The following is a 20,085-nucleotide window of genomic DNA, read 5'->3' as shown; positions in this document are numbered from 1 at the left end:
GGTTAAGCCTCTGCCTTCAGCTCAGGTCATGATCTCAGGGTCTTGGAATTGAGTCCCACATCATGCTCTCTGTTTGGCTGGGAGCCTGCTTCCTCCTCTCTCTCTCTCTGCCTACTTGTGATCTCTGTCTGTCAAATAAATAAATAAGTTCTTTTAAAAAAAATTAAAAAAAAAAAAAGGAAAAGAGCACCAGTTATAGAAGCACTATGGTTGTTGTTTTTTAAAAATTTTTATTTATTTATTTATTTGACAGAGAGAGAGAGAGAGAGAGAGAGAGCATAAGCAGGGGCAACAGCTGGTAGAGGGAGAGAGAGAGGCAGGCTCCCTGCTGAGCAGGCAGGCTCCCCATGGAACAAGGGATGGATACGGGGCTCTATCCCAGGATCCTGAGATTATGACCTGAGCCAAAGGCACACACTTAACTGACTGAGCCACCCAGGTGCCCCACACTATGGTGTTTTGGGCACACCACTTCTAAAACAGAGGTGTGCAGAGAACTCAGTAGTGGGGTAAGCCCTATCCTCATGTTGCTGGCTCTGTACCGCGGCTGTGTGTTCTGCACACCACAGCCCTGAAATCGTGTTTCCCACCAACGGGTCTGACCCCCAGAGGTGCCATAGGCAGGTGGGATCCGTCTGCAGAGGGGACATGCACACCTGCTAGGTACCAGGCCCTGTTGCTCGTTCTGTGCCAGCACAAAGAGCGAAGTTGGGGGATCTTATGATTTTGGGAGTCCCTGTGGTCTACGACCGTGACCCCAAATAGATTTGTGAGCACAGGTTTATCTTTTTTAGGGAATAACTGTTGCTCAAAAGCGGGTCTTTCCAAGGAGTAACAGGGACTCCTCCGACCCTCTTACTGAGGGCGCCCTGTGAAGCCTGCAGGTTCTGTGGGTTCTGTGATGCCTGCGTCCCAACACTGCCCTCCATGGGGCCCCTTCCCCATTCTCACACCCGGTGGGGCCCGCGCGACATGCTCGGTGGACGCTGCTTAGCTGGGTGACGTCTGAGCGGTCGGTGTTTGTTGCCTCATTTGCCATCCTGGTAGGGCAGACAGCACAGCCATTGTCACAATCCAGGACATCAGTGGAAAGAGTAGCGACCTGCCCGGGTACTTAGAGCCTCGCGGCTTCCATCTCTTCCACGGTAGTGATGACAGCATTTGTAGGGGAGCGTGCACAGAGGATGTCAGCCCTCTGGCCTAACCTGAAAGGGGGTGTCTTCGTGCTTTGGACTGCATCAGCCGGACGCACCGCCCCATGCAGGGCAGATCCGTGATGGGCGGGGAGGGCCTCGCAAGGCTGAACGAACTTCCCGCGCTTCCAAAAACATTTCAGTGCAACCACCATCGTATTTTCATGAAACTTGAAGGAGAAAATATTGTTTCTATTCATCAAAATTCTCCTCCAAGGGAAAAAGATGCTTAAACAGTTTACTTCTTGTAGGAAGAAAAAAATTCGAAACCAATTTAAAAAACAAAAACAAAACTCTGAGCTACACTAGTTGGGTGAATTCTTTAGGTCTGGATTTCTTGGCAAATCTATGACATTATCTGTGATTGCTGGATTAATGTCTAGAGTCATCTCCAGGTTTAAGTGTCAGTTTACAACCTGTAGCCATTCTCCCCTCCTCCTGCCCCTCCGAAGAGCTTCTCCCCACACCTCCCTTACTCACTTCATCTCTATCCCTAACTTGTGGCTCCTGCCCCTTATTTTCTGAAACTTGGATTTATTCTAACATGGGATCTTTCAGTAAGAATGGCTTTCCAGAGTTTTGGTCTGGGGGCAGTCTAAGATTCCTGCCCCAGTAGTCTCTCCAGCCCAAAGTTGTTGTGAAGAAAACTTACAAGTCACCTTGCCGCACCAGGAAGCAAAGAATGAAGCCAGGTCGGCTGATAGATTGTGTTTCTTATTCTTTTTACATCGTTGCCTGACATATTTGCTCAGGAGACAGAGGAACACATTGAGGTGAACAGAGTTTGGACTCTCGGTCTTTGGAAACACAGGTGGGCTTCCTAAAACCGCAGAGGTCTGAGGCTGGTATGCATTTCCAGAATTCTACTACAAATGATCTTCTATAAAGAATTCCTAGGAACACTCTGGCTTGTCTCTGCATACAGCTTCATCAGAAACTTAGTTCGAGGCCAGGTTTTGCTGGGTTGGTGTTTTTTGTTGTTTGGTTTTTTTTTTTTTTTTTCCTCCTTCCTTTTTTCTCATTTGGTGAAGTTGTATAAAAGGAGAAAGAAATATTTCTAGGATTTAAAATATACACTGATGACACTGTTGATTGGAATAGCAGGTTTTTCCTTGGGAAACAGACCCCTCTGCCTTTCAGCTCTGTACTCCCTCTAGGGCACAGTCATGAAGGAGATTATCCATTCTGTCTGTCCCTGGGGACAGCTGATGAGGACCACATGGTGAGAGTTTAGAGAAGAGTAATTTAACTCTCATCCATTCTCCTTTCCAGCTCTGTGAAAATTTGATAGAACACCTTCTCAGTATCTTCAAGCCCTGCCGTTTCATAGTTCGTTTCTAGAAACATTTTGTCATTAGATAGCAAGGGTCTTTGGCGGTAGAGAACATGTACGTGTGATTGGGGTAGAAGCCACTCCTCTTGGTAGATTCGTTGACAATCAGGGGTGTTGTACCTTCTTTCCTTGGTCCTTGCCCCAGAACTTGTGTTCACCTAGCATATTCCTAGGAATTCAACTTTAGCCCTTGGTGGTACCTGCCAAACATTCCGGCCCTGCCCTCAGAAAGAGCATTTTCTGATACTCCTCAGTCTCCCTACCAGAAAATTTTGGAATGCCAGCTGGCTAAGCTTTGCTATACAAGTGTGTATCACAAGGCATTGAGTACAACTACAGAAATATTAAAAAATAATCAGAATGAACATAGTCTTGAATGAGCCATTTGGACACAACCTAAGACTTTGAGAAGTTAAAGACTGAGGTACAATCAATGAAATCTCCAGATGGCAATAGAGTCCAAAAGCGATAAAACTGACCATACCCTCCCATTGTCCTTCTACAATCAAAAAGTGTGAAGAACAGTCCATCAAAACTTTATGGCTTTAAAGACTTTAAAAAATCTCCTCTAAGTGATCTTTTAAAAAGAAGAATGAGCAAGGGACTTTTTCAGGAGAAATCCCCTTAAGCTGAAAAGGCTTTAAATTTCTGATGTTATGTAACTTTTTTTAACCATGGTAACGAAACGCCTGCTTTGCCTGGAGACCCAGAGGTCTGTTTTGATCTCTATGGTTCTTGCAGTTCTGACATTCTTACGTTTTCATTTACTATTTAAAATATTCATTGCTTTGTCATCTGATGCATTTTGCTGGGTTATCTTGGCATCGTCTTGGCTCACAGATGGTGCTTCTCAAAATGGGTGACTAACTAAAACCATAAACACCCTGCCTTCCCTCATCAGATGTCAACCAGTGAGCTGTAGTCGAAACCACATGATCTGGTTCAGATTAGGTTTAAATCCCTGTTCTGACAGATGCTAGGTCTTTGACTTTGCACCAGTTTCTTAGTAAGAGTAGTGGTTAACGCTGAGGTCTCACTCTGCTGGACACCACGGGAAGCTCTTTGCACTGGGTAATGGTTTTCTTTTCCTCCACAGTGCTCTGAATGGTGCTCGTTTTATCTCCATGTCGCAGAAAGATTAAGCAACTTGCTCACCTAAGGAGTCCTGGAACTAATACATGGTAGAGACGGCAATGAAGTCCTTGCCCTTTGCCACCTCTAACAGTCAGGAGTTCATACCTGTGAAACATTTAGTCCCAGGGCTTGACCTAGGGCGTGTGCTGTGTGTTTACTGGGATGGCTCCTGCTGTTGTTAATATGATCTAAACTTCAGAGCCTTAGCTTCGTCCCCTACAAAATGAGAAGAGGACTACTTCTCGGGGTTGTCAAGAGATGAAATGACATGATAGACATAACACGGTGCCTGTACTTGGCAGGATCAATCAGCAATAATTACTTTGTGTGAAAGGCGCTGTGCTGGGCAGAATAGAAATGACAAAGATGACACCCTTAACTCTTGAGGGGCCCGCAGTTGTGGCAAGTGAAATCTGTTACAATGAGCCAATTGCAAAGCACTATGGGAAAGAGCAGTAAGAGGAACATAGACTAGGGACGCTCTGCCTGGGACACTTGTCCCCTCCCCACACCTCCCTCCAGCTCTCCTTCACCAGCTGACTCTTACTTTTTAGGTCTCAAGTTAGACATCATCTCCCCAGGCTCCCCCAAACTAGGTTTGGTCTTCTGCTGCCCTACCACTTTCACATAGAACTCCCTTCTCCCCGGCTCTGGGAGGACCAGGACTGACTGCGCTGGTTCCAGCACCCAGCACAGGGTCTTATACATGGGAGGTGCTCAAGAATGTTTGTTAAATGAACAAAAGAAAGAAACTTGGGATTTTTCAGTTACATCAGCCTCGCCTCATCTCCTGGACTTTGATGAGGAAATTGAGGGCACGCTGAGCAAACAGACAAAATCTGGGGGCAAAACTCACCTATCCTGTGGCAGAATCATGATCCAAAAAATTTCCAGCAGGCTTAAACAGTAAACTAGGATTAACAAAATGGGATTTGACAGGGGTAAGTGTAAAGGACTACATTTGGCTTGCAAAACCCACGATCTGTCCTGGGACCGTCCAGGGGAGGCTGTGACTGAGCGAGCCTGACAGACTCCACATTAGCCCAGGCACAGGATCCAGTTTTGGACTGTGTTAATATGTAGCATTCAGAATAAAGGTGGTGTGCATCTTACCGTTTCATTTATGCTTCAAGACAGACAACAAAAAATAGGAATTCTGAGCAAATTTTTCAACCTCTCTAAACTTTATTTTCCCCTCTGTAAAATGGGCACCGGCCTCATGGGGTTGTGAGCATCAAATAATTGGATGACTTTATTATCCCCATTGGCAAGGAACAACCAAAGAAAGGAACTGCTGTGTTTAAAGAAGTAAAGAATTGGGTGGGAAAACAGGAGACACTATAGGATAGTCTCTTTCAAAGTTTTCTTATATGAGGAAGAGACTAAGCTGCTTTGTCTTTATGAACCTAGATGGCAGAAAAGTGTCATCTAAGAATGAAAGAAGTCAAAATAAGCATTTCAGTGTGACAGAAGGAAACACTTCCTTCCTAATGTTTAAAGCTATCCAAAATGAACTGTCCTGGGATGTGGTGAGTTCCCCATGTGTGTAGGTATTCAAGCACAGGGCAGGTGCTCCGTTGGTGGGTATAAATGAGATGATGCCTCAGGGTCTTCCCCCTGTTGGGATTCATTGGGGACTGGGTGTGTGTTGCTGTCATTTATTAATATCTGGCTCAGATTCATTTCATATATGGTCTCATTTCATCCTAACAATGCAATGAAATAAATTCAAATACAAGTCTCCTTTTACAGAAAAGTTGGCGAAATTCAATACCATGCTTAAGGTTGCACACTTTGTAAGTTACCAAGTCAAGCTTTGGATCCAGATCTGGGTGACACTGAAGCCCCCACTCTTTCCAACATGGCCTTGCCCCGAGGGGGCTTTTGCCCCAGCCCTCTCGGACCTTTGTGTGCAGGATGAAACAGAGTGGGGAAGGTGGAGTGCGGAGCAGGATTGCAAACTGGAAGTGTGTGGGGCCAGATTCAGCTGACATACATTTTGATTGGCAAGCAGAGTGGTTTTGGCTGCCAATATTTAATAATTGGAGGAGTTCACATAAAAACCTGATTCCCTACTTATCTTTTAAAAACTGGAAAGTAGCCATATTGGCCCCTATTCCGCTGGCTCCCATGAGCAAGGATTGCTTCTTCCAGACCTGGTCCCCACACTCTCAGTGGCCAACTTTCTCACCATTTCTCATCTTGCTATTCCCTTCATTTGCCTTCCTGGCCCGGCCCCCAGGGGGATATCAGCGTGCCTTGCCCAGTCAGAACATTCCAAGTGAATGAATGACAAAATCATAAGTTTGGAAACAGGAAGGTGCTTGCCGTGCTTTCTAGATGTGGAAGCTGAGTCCGAGGGAGTCCCGTGGTGGCACAAGTCGTGGGCGCACGACCTGAACGGAACCCTGGCTGCCTGCTCCCCATGACTCTGGAAGGAATGTTTGCCTGGTAGCTGCTCCCTAGAGGAACCCACGTCCTGGCTGGGGAGGGGTGTGACCAAGCGCCCCCTGTACTCACTGACTGTACCTTTGGAAGGAATTCCATCTCTAGTCGCCGTAAAACAGGACTTTCTCTGGTTTGGCTGCTCTTGGTCGGGGCAGCGGGGCGGGGGGGGCTGTCACAGAGACCAACAAGAGATCACTGGCATTGATAGCAGAGAGAACTAAGCTTGATTTCAATAATGAGAATTACTTATCAGTCTGTTGTTCTGTATTTCTGAGTTCCGTCAGAAGGACCATACTATCCCTGTGTCTGTGCCACCATTTCTCCTATTGGGGTGGATATTTGAAGGTGGTGTTGCTCCCCAGTCATTCAGGAGAGTCAGGTTTTGGTGTGGTGGAGAGAGATGATCTAGAATCAAGAATCCTGAATTCTGTTTTGGCTCAGCTATTCATATTATTCCTGTGCTCCTTCTTTCTGGGCCTTCTTTCTGGGCCTCAGTTTCCTCTTCTGTAACATGAGAGACAATGTTAGGATATCAAAATTTTACAGTTTGATGATTCAGAGGCAAAACTGGAAATAATAGGACTTGGGACGTGGCCAAAATCTTGACAGTAGAAGAGAGAGCCACAATAGTCCTTCAGAGTTTCTTCCTTCTTCCTCTCCTTTCTCCTTCATTTCTGCTTCATTTCCTTCCTTCCTTTCATCTTCTTTCCCTCCATCTTGCTTTCCTTTCATCTTTCTATCCATCCATCCATCCATCCTTCCTTCCCTCTGTTTTTCCTTCCTTCCATCTTTCCATCCATCTTTCCTCCTTTCCATCCATCCGTCCTTCCTCCTTCCTTTCCACTCTTCCTCTCTCTTCCTCCTTACCTTCCTTCCTCTTTTTCTTTTCTTTTTGAGATGATTCAGGTGATCAAGATGAAAAGCTGACTGAGGTCATTCAACTAAGCCGCTTTGCGTGAACACGCAGTCAGCAAGGTTCCAGGGCACGTGGAACGCCTGAGACTGTCTCTGCCTGCCTGGCTCTTAGAGTCTAGTCAAGCTCGCCATCTACTCAGCACTCCGCTCTTATTTAGATCTTCAACTAACGTATTTAGATCTTAGCTGTAATTTTTAAAAACTGATGTTCCGGGGCGCCTGGGTGGTTCAGTGGGTTAATGCCTCTGCCTTCGGCTCAGGTCATGATCTCAGGGTCCTGGGATCGAGCCCCACATTGGACTCTCTGCTTAGCAGGGAGCCTGCTTCCCCCCCCGCCGCCTGCCTCTCTGCCTACTTGTGATCTCTGTTTGTCAAATAAATAAATAAGATCTTTAAAACAAACACACACACACAAAAAACTGATGTTCCTCTTTTCCTTTAGGGCAACATTTAGTATGTCCTTTTTCCTGTAATCAATCTGAAAATTCCTTTGCGTGGGAGGTATGCACGTTGACCAGAAAGCTGGACTATAGTAGAAGGACCTTGGGTTCACGGACTATTCTTTATGGCCACCTCTGGGTATATAATATGTCCTGATTTCACCTTTTCTCTTGCTTCACCTGATAGCTTCTCCATAAACATCAGCTGACTGTCTCCCATGTGCCCAGCCTGTGCTGGACACTGGCCTGAGATGGTTGATTACCCTGATCTGCTCGCTGCCCATGTTTCAAGGAGCAAGTTCATAAAAGATTCAAGAGGAAGGAGGATGGTGGACCGTTGCCTGTGTTTTCTGCTCTGCTTTCTAACTCTTGTCCTTTTCTCCTCCCTTGCTATTCAATTAGCTGTTACAGTTGGGCCAGTGGGGGTTCCAAGCGAGATAAGGCAAAACAACGTGTTTCTCTTCTGAAGAAAGGTGGCCAGGAAAGAGCTTTTCCAAAAAAAGAGGCATTTCTTATTTTGTACCACACAAATAATACATTTTTAAAATTTGTAATTTGGGGAGAGCATCTTGGGGCTGGGACATGAGGACCTTTCTCTATTGGCCTTGCTCGAACAAAAATATCTGTGTGCACTTGCTGTCTGTCTAGATGGCAGAGGCTGGCCGCTGAGCCACCACTAGGGGTAACCATGATTATATCTGTATGGTTGGTGGTAAAGTACAGCTGAGCTTTTACAATACGTGTTTGGAAAATCAGGATAATTCACTAGGAAATACCCACTTGTATACTCTGTGTAGACTGTTGTCCTCAGACACGTTAGTCAAGTGACTTCTTTAAATGAAGGTAGAGAAGTTCCGCTGGGCTCCTCACTGACCTGGGGCTGCTGAGGGGAACGGAAGGACATATCTTTTGTCAGGATGACTTTGTCACAGGGGAAAATGCCATTTTTCATTAGTAGCCCACCCGGATGCAAAGCAGACTGGGAAAAAAAGTTGCAAAGACCCGTAACATGAAGAGTTTGCCCCGGATAATCTCCAGGAACTATTCTGCCTCAAAAATCCAGCCTGTCACTCTTTCTAAGAAAGAGCCCCAAGTTCTTTTTTTTTTTTTTCAAAGTGAGCTTTTGAGATGTAATTTAGATACCATGTACTTCACCCATTTACAAGTGTACCATTTAATAGCTTTCAGCCTGTTGACAGATATATGCAGCCGTTAGCACCGTCTGTTTTAGAACATTTCCTTACCTCTAAAAAGACCCCTGTACACTTCAGCTATCCCCCCATTATTTATCCCTTAGCTCCCAGCCAGAAGCCACCACTAATATATTTTCTGTCCCTATAGATTTGCCTATTCTGAATATGTCATATAAATGGAAGAAAATATGTGGCATTTTATTATTAAATCTATAAATACATGCTGGCTTTCTTCACTCAGTACGTGTTAAAGTTTCTCCATGTTGTGTTGTACCAAGTATGAGTATTTCATCACTTTTTGTTGCGGGATGATATTCCACGGTAGGGATCTACCACATGTTAGCTATCCATTTATCTGTAGAGGGACCTTTGCATTGTTCACACCTTTTGGCTGTGATATCCGTATCCAAGTTTTTGTGTGGACAGACGCTTTCATTTTCTTGGGTAGATACCTAGGGGAGGAATTGCTGGGTCCTTTGGTAACTCAGTGTTTAACCGTTTGAAGAAAAGTTAGGCTGTTTTCCAAAGCTGTTGCAGTTGTATGTTCCTGTCAGTGTTGTATGAGGGTTCCAGTTTCTCCGAATTCTTGCCAGTACTTGTTATTGTGGGTTTTTATGTATTATTATTATAGCCATCCAATTGGGTGCGGAGCACTATCTCGTTTACTGTGGATTTGTGTTTCCCCGAAGATACCTCTTCATGTCCTTATTGGCCATTTGTGTATCTTCTTTGGGGAAAGGTCTCTTTGGAGCCTTTTTCCAGTTTTTAATTGGGCTACTTGTCTTTACTATTGAGTTGTAAGAGTTCCTCAATGTTTTATTATTGATTTATATATACATGTATTTTATATAATTATATATTTAAATATTTAATAGCATCTAGATATATAAGGTAGTGACACATGTTATAGATATATGTGTATGTCTAGATTTTTTAAAGTCTAGATTTGTATAAATGTGTACTAGATATTCTAGATAAAAGTTCCTTGTCAGATATATAATTTGCAAATATTTTCTCTCATTCTGTGGATTCTTTTCACTTTCTTGATAGTATTCTTTGAAGCACAAAAGTTAAATTTTTGATTAATTCCAGTGGATCAATTTTTTTCTTTTGTGCTTGTGTCATAGTAAAAATCCAGTGCTAAATCTGAGATCATGAAGATTTATCTCAAGGGCTTCTTTTGAGAGTTTTATAATTTCAGGTCTTACATTTAGATCTTTGATCCATTTTGAGTGAATATTTGTGTATGGTGTGATAGAAAGATCCGGCTTCATTCTTTTGCATGTAAAGTTACTCCACCACCATCTCTTGAAAGCCTATTCTTTTCCCATCGAACAAGCTTGGCACCTTTATCAAAAATCAACTGACCGTAGACTCATGGGCTTATTCCTAGATCCTTAGTTCTACTCATTGATCTGTGTATCTGTCCTTATGCCAGGACCATGCTGTCTTAATCACTGTTGCTTATAGTTTTCATAGTAACTTTTGAAATTGAGAAGTATAAGTCTTCCAACTTGCTTCTTCTTTTTCAAGATTCTTTTGATTATTCTGGGTCCTTGGCAATTTTGAAGTTTAGAATCAGCTTGTCAGCTCAGCTGAGATGCTGATAGGGATTGCATGGAAACTACAGACTAATTTAGTGAGCATTGCCATCTTAACAACGTCAAGTCATTGAATCCGTGAACATGAGACTTTTTTTCATTTATTTATATTTTTAAATTTCTTTCCACAATGCTGTTGTAGTTTTCAAAGTATAAGTTTTACACTTCTTCTTTTTTTTTTAATCTTAAAGATTTTATTTATTTATTTGACAGATACAGATCACAAGTAGGCAGAGAGGCAGGCAGAGAGAGGAGGAAGCAGGCTCCCTGCTGAGCAGAGAGCCTGATGTGGGGTTCGATCCCAGGACCCTGAGATCATGACGTGAGCTGAAGACAGAGGCTTTAACCCACTGAGCCACCCAGGCGCCCCAAGTTTTACACTTCTTGTGTTAAATATATTCCTAAGTACTTTTTTCTTTCTGATGGCTGTTATAAATGGAATTGTTTTCTTTATTTCATTTTCGGATTGCTCATTGAAAGTATATAGAAATATAATTCACCTTTGTATATTTTTCTTGGCTCCTGCAATCTTGGTGAACTTACTGGTTCAAATGGTCTTTGTGTGTGTGTGTGTTCCTTAGGATTTTCTATGTGCAAGATTATGTCATCTGAAAATAGAGAAAATCTTACCTCTTCTTTTCAAATCTGGATGCCTTTTATTTCTTTTTATTGCCTAATTGTGCTGGCTGGAATGTTTATTGCATTATTCACAGTAGCCGTGGAGCCTCTAATATAGTGTTGAATAGAAGTAGTGAGAGTGGACAACCTTGTCTTGTTCCTAATCTTAAAGGGAGAACTTCCAGTATGTCATCATTAATGTGACATTAGCTATTAAGGCTTTCTGTTTTTGTTTTTGCTTTTGGTAGATTTCCTTAACAGGGTGAGGAAGTTCCCTTCTATTACTGGTTTGTTGAGTGTTTTTATCATGAAAGCGGTTTGGATTTTGTCAAATGCTTTTACTGTATCTATTGAAATGATCATATGCCTTTTGATTTTTGATCTTTATTCATTATGGCATATCAGTGACATTGATCTTTGTTAAGCCTATCTTGCATTCCTGAAACAAATCCCAGTCTGTCTTGGTGTCTCATTCTTTTTATATGTATTCCGTTTGCTAGTGTTTTGTTGAGCTTTTTCATATCCACCCTCACAAAAGATAAAATCTGTGGCTTCCTTGTGATGTCTTTGGTTTTGGTATCAGGATAATGCTGCCCTCAGAATGAATCGGGAAGTTTGCCCTTCTGTTTTAGAACAGTTTTTGAAGAATTAGTATTATTTTAATGTTTGATGGAATTCATTTGCCATGTGGGCCTGGGCTTTCCTTTGTGGGTAGTGTTTTGGTTACTGACTCAATCTCTTTACTTCTTATAGGTCCACTTGGGTTGTCTGTATCTTCTTAGTTCTTGAAATGAACTCTTGTTGACTTAGTTTCAGTAGCTTATGTCTTTCTAGGAACCTGTCCATTTCGGATTATCTAACTTATTGGCACACAATTACAATATTCCTTTATAATGCTTTTTATTTTAGTAATGGTAAAATGCTGGTAGTAATGTCTGCTACTTCATCTCTCATTTATTAATTTGCTTTCTCTCTTTTATTCTTGTCTTGGCTTGTTTGTTTAAATGTTTTCCAATTTGTTCATTTTTTTTAAAAAAGATTTTATGTATTTATTTGAGAGAGAACATGAAAGAGAGAGTGAGAAAGCACAAGCCAGGGTGGAGGGAGGGCAGAAGGAGAGGGAGAGGCAGATTCCCCACTGAGCAGGGAGCCCACTGTGGGGTTCCATCCCAGGACCCCAGGATTGTGACCTGAGCCTGGCAGACGCTTAAATGACTGAGCCACCTAGGAGCCCCACCCAGTTTTTTCATCTTTTCAAAGAAAAAGCTCTTGGTTTCACAGATTTTTCTCTATTGTTTTTCTGTTCTCTACTTCATCAATTTCTACTCTAATCTTTATTCTTTCTTCCCTTTTGCTTCCTTTAGATTTAACTTTCTATTCTTAACCTAAAGTTCTGAGGTGGAAGAGTGGGTCATTGATCTGAGATCACTCTCCTTTCTCGGTGTAGGCATACAGCTCTAAATTTGCCTCCACGCAACTATAAATTTTAGCTCTGTCCCGCAAGTTTTGGAACATGACATCTTCATGTTCATTCATCTGTTTTCTCACTTTGCTTTTCATTTCTTCCTTGTTTCATTAACTAGTTAGGAGGGTGCCGTTTAATCTGTGGGCCTCTCAAGTTCGTTGCTGTTACTGATTTCTGTTCTCATTCCACAATAGAGAATACTCTTAGTATTATTTTTATCCTTTTAAATCTGTTGATGGTTGCTTCATGGCCTAGCATACAGTTTATCCTAGAGAATGTTCCACATGTACTTGAGAAAAATGTATATCCAGCTGTGATGGATGGGGTCTCTTATGGGTGTTTGGCCTCACTGGTTATTAGTGTTGTTTGAGCCCTGTTTCCTTTTTGATGTTCTTTGTAGTTCTATTGAAATTGAGATACTGAAATCTTCATCTATGATTATTGAATGGTCTGTTTCTGTCATTTCCCTCAGTTTTTGCCTTGTGTATTTTGCTACTCTGCTCTTAGTTGCAAATGTTTATAATTATTATATCTTCCTGATGGATAGACCCTGTTCTTATTATGACATATCCCTCTTTATCTCTAGTAACATGTCTTGTTTTAAAGTCTATTTTATCGAATATTAGTATAGCTACTTCAGCTTTCTTATGCTTGCTGAGAAGCTCTGGTTTGAATTTTCATAGGCTTTGATGGGCACTGGAAATGAGTGAAGAAATCACCTCTTTTCCTTTATTCCCCCTTCATCTTTCAAATGAAATATTTTACCAGTCAACCAACTCTCCCTGAGCATGAAGTAGAGTCCCCCACACAAAGACCTGCGTGATATGAAAACTCTTGTGTCTAGATAGAACCCTTTCATGGGATTGGTTCATCCTCTTCATGTCATCCTCAACAAATTAAAATCACATCCTCCTCTAAAACAACAAGGAGGCCTCATGACCAGAACTTAGAGGTAAGGAACTAAAATTAAAGGAAAGAGAAATCAGGAAAAATTTTATCAAAATCAGAGGAATACGAAGATATTAGGAAATAAGATGTTTACTCTTGAACTCCTTAAGTCAGAATAGCTTCCCTGAATTCTTTGGGTCATTCACTTGCCCCAAAAGCAGTGGAAGAACCCCCAAGTGATGCTCTTGGGAAATGGCATGGAATGAGGACAGCATACCGGGACCTCTGTGTCTCTGGGCCTTACTGTGCCAGAGTGAGTACAGATTTCAAAAGGAAAAAAACACATTTAAAAAAAACAGGTGTAAACCACTCAGCAAGGGCCCCTGTTTGATCATCCGCTGTGTCTGAGCCCACTTGCTGTCCTGGAGGAGGATAGCCCCGACACTGCCACTGGAGGAGCACACCTCACATTCGGTGCCAGTTTCCTGTCCCTGCTTTGAGCTCTAGGAGTTCAGAGAGGGGAGGGTGGCGTGACCTCTGCCTAGCTGTGTGTTGGCCCGAGTCCCTGGTGACAGTATGTCTGCACCGCCAGCACGCCGACAATCTTTGGAGCAGCTCTTCCTTGCTCAATGACCAGCCAGTTTGGCTTCAGGAAACCACTCTGCAGTGCTGGCTGGGTTCAGAAGTCATTTTTAATTTTGTGACAAAGACAAATATGTCCTATGGGAGTAGTAAGTGGTTTTACTGGTGATATTAATGGAACTGTGACCTCTTCTGTATCTATGGTCCTACAAAACAAAAAATGTTTGTATTATAATATGTCAGGCAAGTTCATTCTTAGCCCTTCCTTGAAGCAAATTGCAAAGGAAGTATACTATTATTAAGCCCAGAGCATAGTGTGTGTGTGTGTGTGTGTGTGTGTGTCCGTGTGTGTGTGTGTCCACAGTCATAAGCTCATTGGCAAACATGGGGGATTTTAATGTGACTGCTGACTTTATACAAATGAAGTATCTTGAATTGGGTTGCGATGGGCACAATTCATTGCATTGCTGAACAGAATTGCAGGGGCCCCAGGGTTGATATTGGTATTGGCTTATAAAAGCCAATAGTTGTAGTAAAATTCAAGTGTTGGGAGGCTCCAAAGTGGCAAAGGGGAAGGAGACATTCAAAGACACATCGAGCTCACCTCTTCTGTTTTCAATCAAGAGATTTTTTTTTTTTTTTTAAGATTTTATTTATTTATTTGACAGACAGAGATCACAAGTAGGCGGAGAAGCAGGCAGAGAGAGAGGAAGGGAAGCAGGCTCCCTGCTAAGCAGAGAGCCCGATGCGGGGCTCGATCCCAGGACCCTGAGATCATGACCTGAGCCGAAGGCAGAGGCTTTAACCCACTGAGCCACCCAGGCGCCCCACCTCTTCTGTTTTCATTTGGGGTGGGCATTCATTCGCCTAGAAATGACTACACTGATGTTTACTATTTCCCGCACAAACTTTTTATGCCAGTGTCCTTTGTTGCAAATAGTTGCTTAAGGAGACAGTAAATTAAATGTGAAGGATTTACAGTTTAGTTATATGAATTAAACCATTTCCTGGTGTTTGTGTTTACCTTGGGACTCACAAAGAAGACAAAAATACAAACTCACAGGAGGAAGGAAAGGAATGATCAAATCCCAATAGTTTCTGCCTGAACATCTAGCTCAGCAACTTTATTTAAGGGAGGAATTTTGTGCTGATACGTGAATCTTTGTCTCTGTATAATTAACTTTTCCTCTCTGCATACATTGCTACACCCACTGAACTCTCCAAATAGACATATAACTATTAACTGTGCAGTGTTCGTGTGTCATTCTATTGGGCAAAACTAAAGTAAACCAAATGCAGAATTGGTAGTTTTCCTCAGGTAAGAATGGATGCTGCTTTATAATTTGAGACTTAAATTCAGTATTCAAAATATTATAAAATAATACATGATCATTCTAGAAAATCTAACAAACATATAAGAAGGTAAATAAGAAAATAACAACAAGCCACTACTCAAACATTTTAGTGTATTTGTTTTTTTCCCTATGCCATATCTGAATATATATTTATGCCTTTTATAGTTAAGATCATGGGTATAATTTGTGATTTTCATATATCCCAACCCCCACTCTCCATAACTTCAAATCTCTCCTAATAATAAGTAACAGCCAGCACATATCCAGTATTAACTGTCTGCCACGTACCATTCTAAGCACTTTACATTTATTCCTTCATGTAACCCTCATCATAGCTCTTGAACAGGATTTTGCAAATGAAGCACAGAGAGTAAAATGATTTGCCTGAGGTCTCACAACCAGGAAGGGGCAGAGCCAGGATTCCATCCCAATTTGTAAAGTGTGAGCTCTGCACCCCCACCATGTGCTGACTCCCTTTGACTCAGCCTTGTAACTGCCCTGTCCCCAAGCCTGCCCTCACAGCCCTCCTGCCCCTGGGTGATTGTTCTCTTGTCATAATTTCTCTAAAACTAGACTGTACATCCTCTCCCCACCACGTGTGTGAAAATCAGCCTTCATCTCTGAAGAGCAGTTGCCAGCTATAGCCTTTGTGTGGTGAGGAGGAGGCGGGGAGCTCCAGTCCTGAGGGTGGTACGGGGAAAGGAGGTCAGGAGACATTGGCCTCCAGGCCTGGCTCTGCTCACATCACCTCACGCATTTACACCCCTGTCTTATCTGTCAGAGGACAGAGTTGTTGGAGAGCTCTTCCTCCGTTTTGTTAGGTTCATTCATTCATTCATTTACCACACGTCGGACTGAGATGAGTACAGTCTGTCTCCTCTCCTCTAGGAACTCATCAGCCGTTTTGCAGCCAGAGAAGTAACCTGCCAGTTCAATGTAGAATGTGTGAAATATTATTATTGGAGAATGTGGAGAATTTGGGGAGGGCCGCTAAGGTGGGGATGGAGAAAGGGTATAAGGAAGGGGCTGGCCTAGCAAGGCTTCCCAGAGGACAAGGAGGAATTATTTAGAAATCTAGGGTATATGAGCTAGGCTGCGATAATAGGGCCTTTCTAGTGTCTAGTGTGTGTCAAATGAGTCTGTCTTAAGCAGGCTACACCAATGTCACCTTTTTTTTTTTTTTTTTTAAATCTACAGGAATTGTCTCACATTCTAGAATTGGAGGTTGAAATCAAGGTGTCAGTGGGGTCATGCCCCCTCTGAAACCTGTAGGGGTTTCCTTTTATGTCTCTTCCTACCAGTGGTGGTTGCTGGCAATCCTTGGCAACCCCCACCTCGCACCCCATCACTCAGTCTCTCCCTGCATATTCATGTGTCTTCTCCCCCCACCCCATGTCCCTGACCCTGGGACACCCATACTGGAGTAGGGACCCACCCTCCTAATTCCACTGACAGTGATCCCATTTGATCCAAACGAGGTCACATTCTGAAGTACTGGGGTTGAGGACTTGCGCATTTTGGTTTTGGGGGGGACACAGTTCACCCCACAACAACATCATAGCCACCATCAAGTCTAGGCAACCACTGCCTTCTCGCTGCTCCATGTCTCCATTCAGCATCCACACTGAGCTTCCTAAAGCCCAGCAAGCCTCTGGGGGGGCTTGTTGGGTCTTTCAGGTCCAGATGGAGAGAGTTAACAGCAGACTTTTTTCCATCTGGCTATTTAAGGCTAAAGCCAAGGGCTGAAGGTGGCACAGTGACTCCTGAAGAGATCATGAGATGTCAGTGGGTTCCTGAGCGTGAGGGCATGGTAGACTGCGAATGTTTCTGAAAGATCTGATGCTGATTCTGGTCCCCAGAGGAACCACAGAGAAGCTGAACAGGTGGTTTGAATCCTTGTGGCCTCTGAGACTTGGCCAGATGCCCTCCTTCTGAAGGGTGGTATCTTGGTGATGATGTAGGCCTTTTCCAGCCCCCTCTGGAGGCGCTGGGATTACTGTGCTGTTAGTAGATAACACTGCACATACTAAAGGAATCTAATAGGCCTGGGAAGTCAACGAAGTCCTCAACACGGCTTCTCCAGACTTTCCCCCTGGCCCTGAACAGCTCAGAGCTCCTCACTCCTTATGATTCTGCAGGAAAGGTCTAGAAAACCTTTAAGTCAGGCTTCTGTCATTCAAATGCTAATCCTCTCTACAAATTGACACCTCTGCATTACCTCTATCTGCTCCAAAGTCAGCTGACCATTGAACCCAGGGCCCTTGGACGCCTTACAAAGGCTCTGGAGGCTGCTTCCGGAGGTACTTAGCAGAGCGGTGGGAAGAAGTTTATGCAGAATATTCTCCTTTCTTTCTCCTTGCACTTTTATGGCTTTTTGCAATGGTGACCTAAGCCTATTCCCCCCCCCCCCAACCTACATCACAGTTGCATCTTAGGGTATCAGGGACAATCTGACCCAAGGTCAAGATCTGAATAAGGAATTTGGTTTCTTTTTTATTTTTTTAATTAATTTTTTTAAAAGATTTTATTTATTTATTTGACAGAGATCACAAGTAGGCAGAGAGGTGGGCAGGGAGAGAGGGGGAAGCAGGCTCCCCGCGGAGCAGAGAGCCCGATATGGGGCTCGATCCCAGGACCCTGAGACCATGACCCGAGCCGAAGGCAGAGGCTTAACCCACTGAGCCACCCAGGTGCCCCAAGGAATTTGGTTTCTTACAGAAGCATTCTGTTTCTGGGCAAAAACAAAGAGGGCCAAATTCAGAGATAAGAATGCAAATTTATGGATTATATTAAGGGGGACATGTGTCAGTGACCGTCTGCCTCACCTAGCTATGGTGTCTAGATGTTGATACAACCATTTATATATATATATACACACATATATATATATATATATATATATATATACACACATATATATATGTATTTTTCATTTTCTTCTCATTCAGATACAGGTAGACCTTTCTTAGAGATGCACAGTGAAATACCCGAAATTATATATATGACTGAAGGAAGGGAGATCGTCATCCCCTGCCGGGTCACATCACCTAACATCACTGTGACTTTAAAAAAGGTAAAACCGAGCAATGCTTCTCTCAGAAAATCTTTTCTGCAAGTGAGCACAATGAATTTCAAGTCCTTTTATCTCTCTGGAATGATTTTCTTACAGACATTTGGGCTGCTCAGTGGACTTTTCTCGAATATCCTTTTACTATAAAGGATGAGTGCTAGAGGTCATACTCAGGCATGAAATAACATGACACGTTTATGTGGGCATAAATTGGTGTGAATATAATGAACGAAAATTGTGCATATGTTCATCTAAGGCCACAAATCCAATTGTCTGCAGATGTGAGAAAAACCAATTCTTTTGCTTATCCAAATTAGTAACTTGGCAGAGAGGGATTACTCCAGATTTTTGCTAAGGACAGAACTGTGAGACAGGTGCCTACAGCCACCAGCTTTTGTTTGAGTTGTGAAGTTCCCAATAACAAAAGCTTATGTCCTGCTGGGCAGCCAAACTTAGCTGCTTAGGGAAAGGGGAAAAAAGTGGGGAGGGGCGCAAGAAAGCCACACATGACATTTTTTTTCTTCATATCTTGTTGTAAATTATGCATGTGAAGAAAAAAAAAAGATTTGGGATGGAATCTAATAAAGATAAAAACTAAAATGTGACATTCCAGCTAATTCATAGATGCTGAGAGTTTGGGAACAGACTAGGGTGAGAGGTGGACAGGTACTCCCCAAATGGAAAACAGTGGTGAGTCCGGAGAGCTTTGAGGTTTAAGAGGAAAAGTTTAGGCTGTCCCAAGGTAGCGTGAAGCACCACCGTTGCACTTAGGTTCTCAGGAAGTGTTTGGTGGTCGTAGTAGTGGAGTCAGAAAAACTTGGAGTGATTTCCGGTATCACTGGTTGGCCTGAAATCCTGCAATATGTTGGAGGTGTCTCCTGGTCTCCTTCCCTTGCATTCACTTTCCTACATTATTGATTTGATTGAAGCCCTCAGGATAGTCCATCAGTGACAGGTTTTAGCTTCCATTATATCTATGTGTCACCACCAGTAATTATAAAGTCGCTGTATTTCGGAGCTGAGAGCATCAGAAGATTCAAAACCAATGGTGGAAGGAAAAACTGAGGTCCTGGGGGAATTGGGGAGTTGGGGACCTCCCAGACCACCCTGGGCATTGGAATCCATATCTTGACTACTTCCGTGCTCTTGCCACCTTTGCTAACGGTTTAGTTTGCACTGGAGAGAGACCGGAGTGGTTAAGAACAGAGCCTTGTGCCATGCTGCGTGGACTCTGGTCACCCAACCACTTAACCTGCTGGACCAACTGGCAAGTTATCTAAACTCCCTCCACCTCAGTTTCCTCATTGGAGAGATGGGAATGGCTACAGTCACACCCACCTCACACGGGTGTTAGGAAGTAACTGAGGTGATACAAAAAAGCCCCTAGTTCTTTGTATAAGCTGAGCCCCATCAAGGGTTAACTATTATTATTTACCTAACAATTTAATACCCAATACTTGATTTATTATCAAGTGATATTTACTACCAAGCGTGGTATCCACTCCTCTTCATCTGAGGTAATAATCACTGTGTGATTAATATGGAACATGCCATGGGGCTGTGGAACGTCTCTGTTTTGGGCAAGCCCCTTTCCTTTTTGCTCTAGTGCAGATCATTTTTTCTGTGGTAAGAAACAGTCCCAAATTCCCCCATGTAAAAATCTGAGGGGGGGGGGGAGCTTATTTTCTCTGTTTTTCTACCTAAGATCTATAATACACTTGAGAGATAGAGTGGAAGAGAGAGAGAGAGAGAAAAGCATGCTGTTCTCATAGGGATTTGGGTTTGCCACATACATACTGAAACTATTCTAGTTGTAAGATCTTTCCCTTCTACCTCTCCTTTTGTCCCTT

At 43.0% G+C, this 20,085-nt stretch overlaps 1 protein-coding gene across 1 annotated transcript in view; it reads left to right on the top strand.

The window, feature by feature from the left end:
• LOC111158583 (fms related tyrosine kinase 1) overlaps nt 1-20,085 on the top strand; it is a 173,494-nt gene that overhangs the window by 32,479 nt on the left and 120,930 nt on the right. Inside the window, exon 4 of the mRNA XM_022520705.1 lies at nt 18,114-18,238. Within this exon, the coding sequence (XP_022376413.1) occupies nt 18,114-18,238 (125 nt within the window). The remainder of the gene's footprint in view (nt 1-18,113; nt 18,239-20,085) is intronic.

Source organism: Enhydra lutris, unplaced genomic scaffold (genome assembly GCF_002288905.1).
Source record: "Enhydra lutris kenyoni isolate GAN:26980312 unplaced genomic scaffold, ASM228890v2 scaffoldscaffold60, whole genome shotgun sequence".
Lineage (NCBI taxonomy): Eukaryota > Metazoa > Chordata > Mammalia > Carnivora > Mustelidae > Enhydra > Enhydra lutris.
The sequence above is the reverse complement of the archived record's forward strand: the minus strand, read 5'-3'. Positions and strand labels throughout refer to the sequence as shown.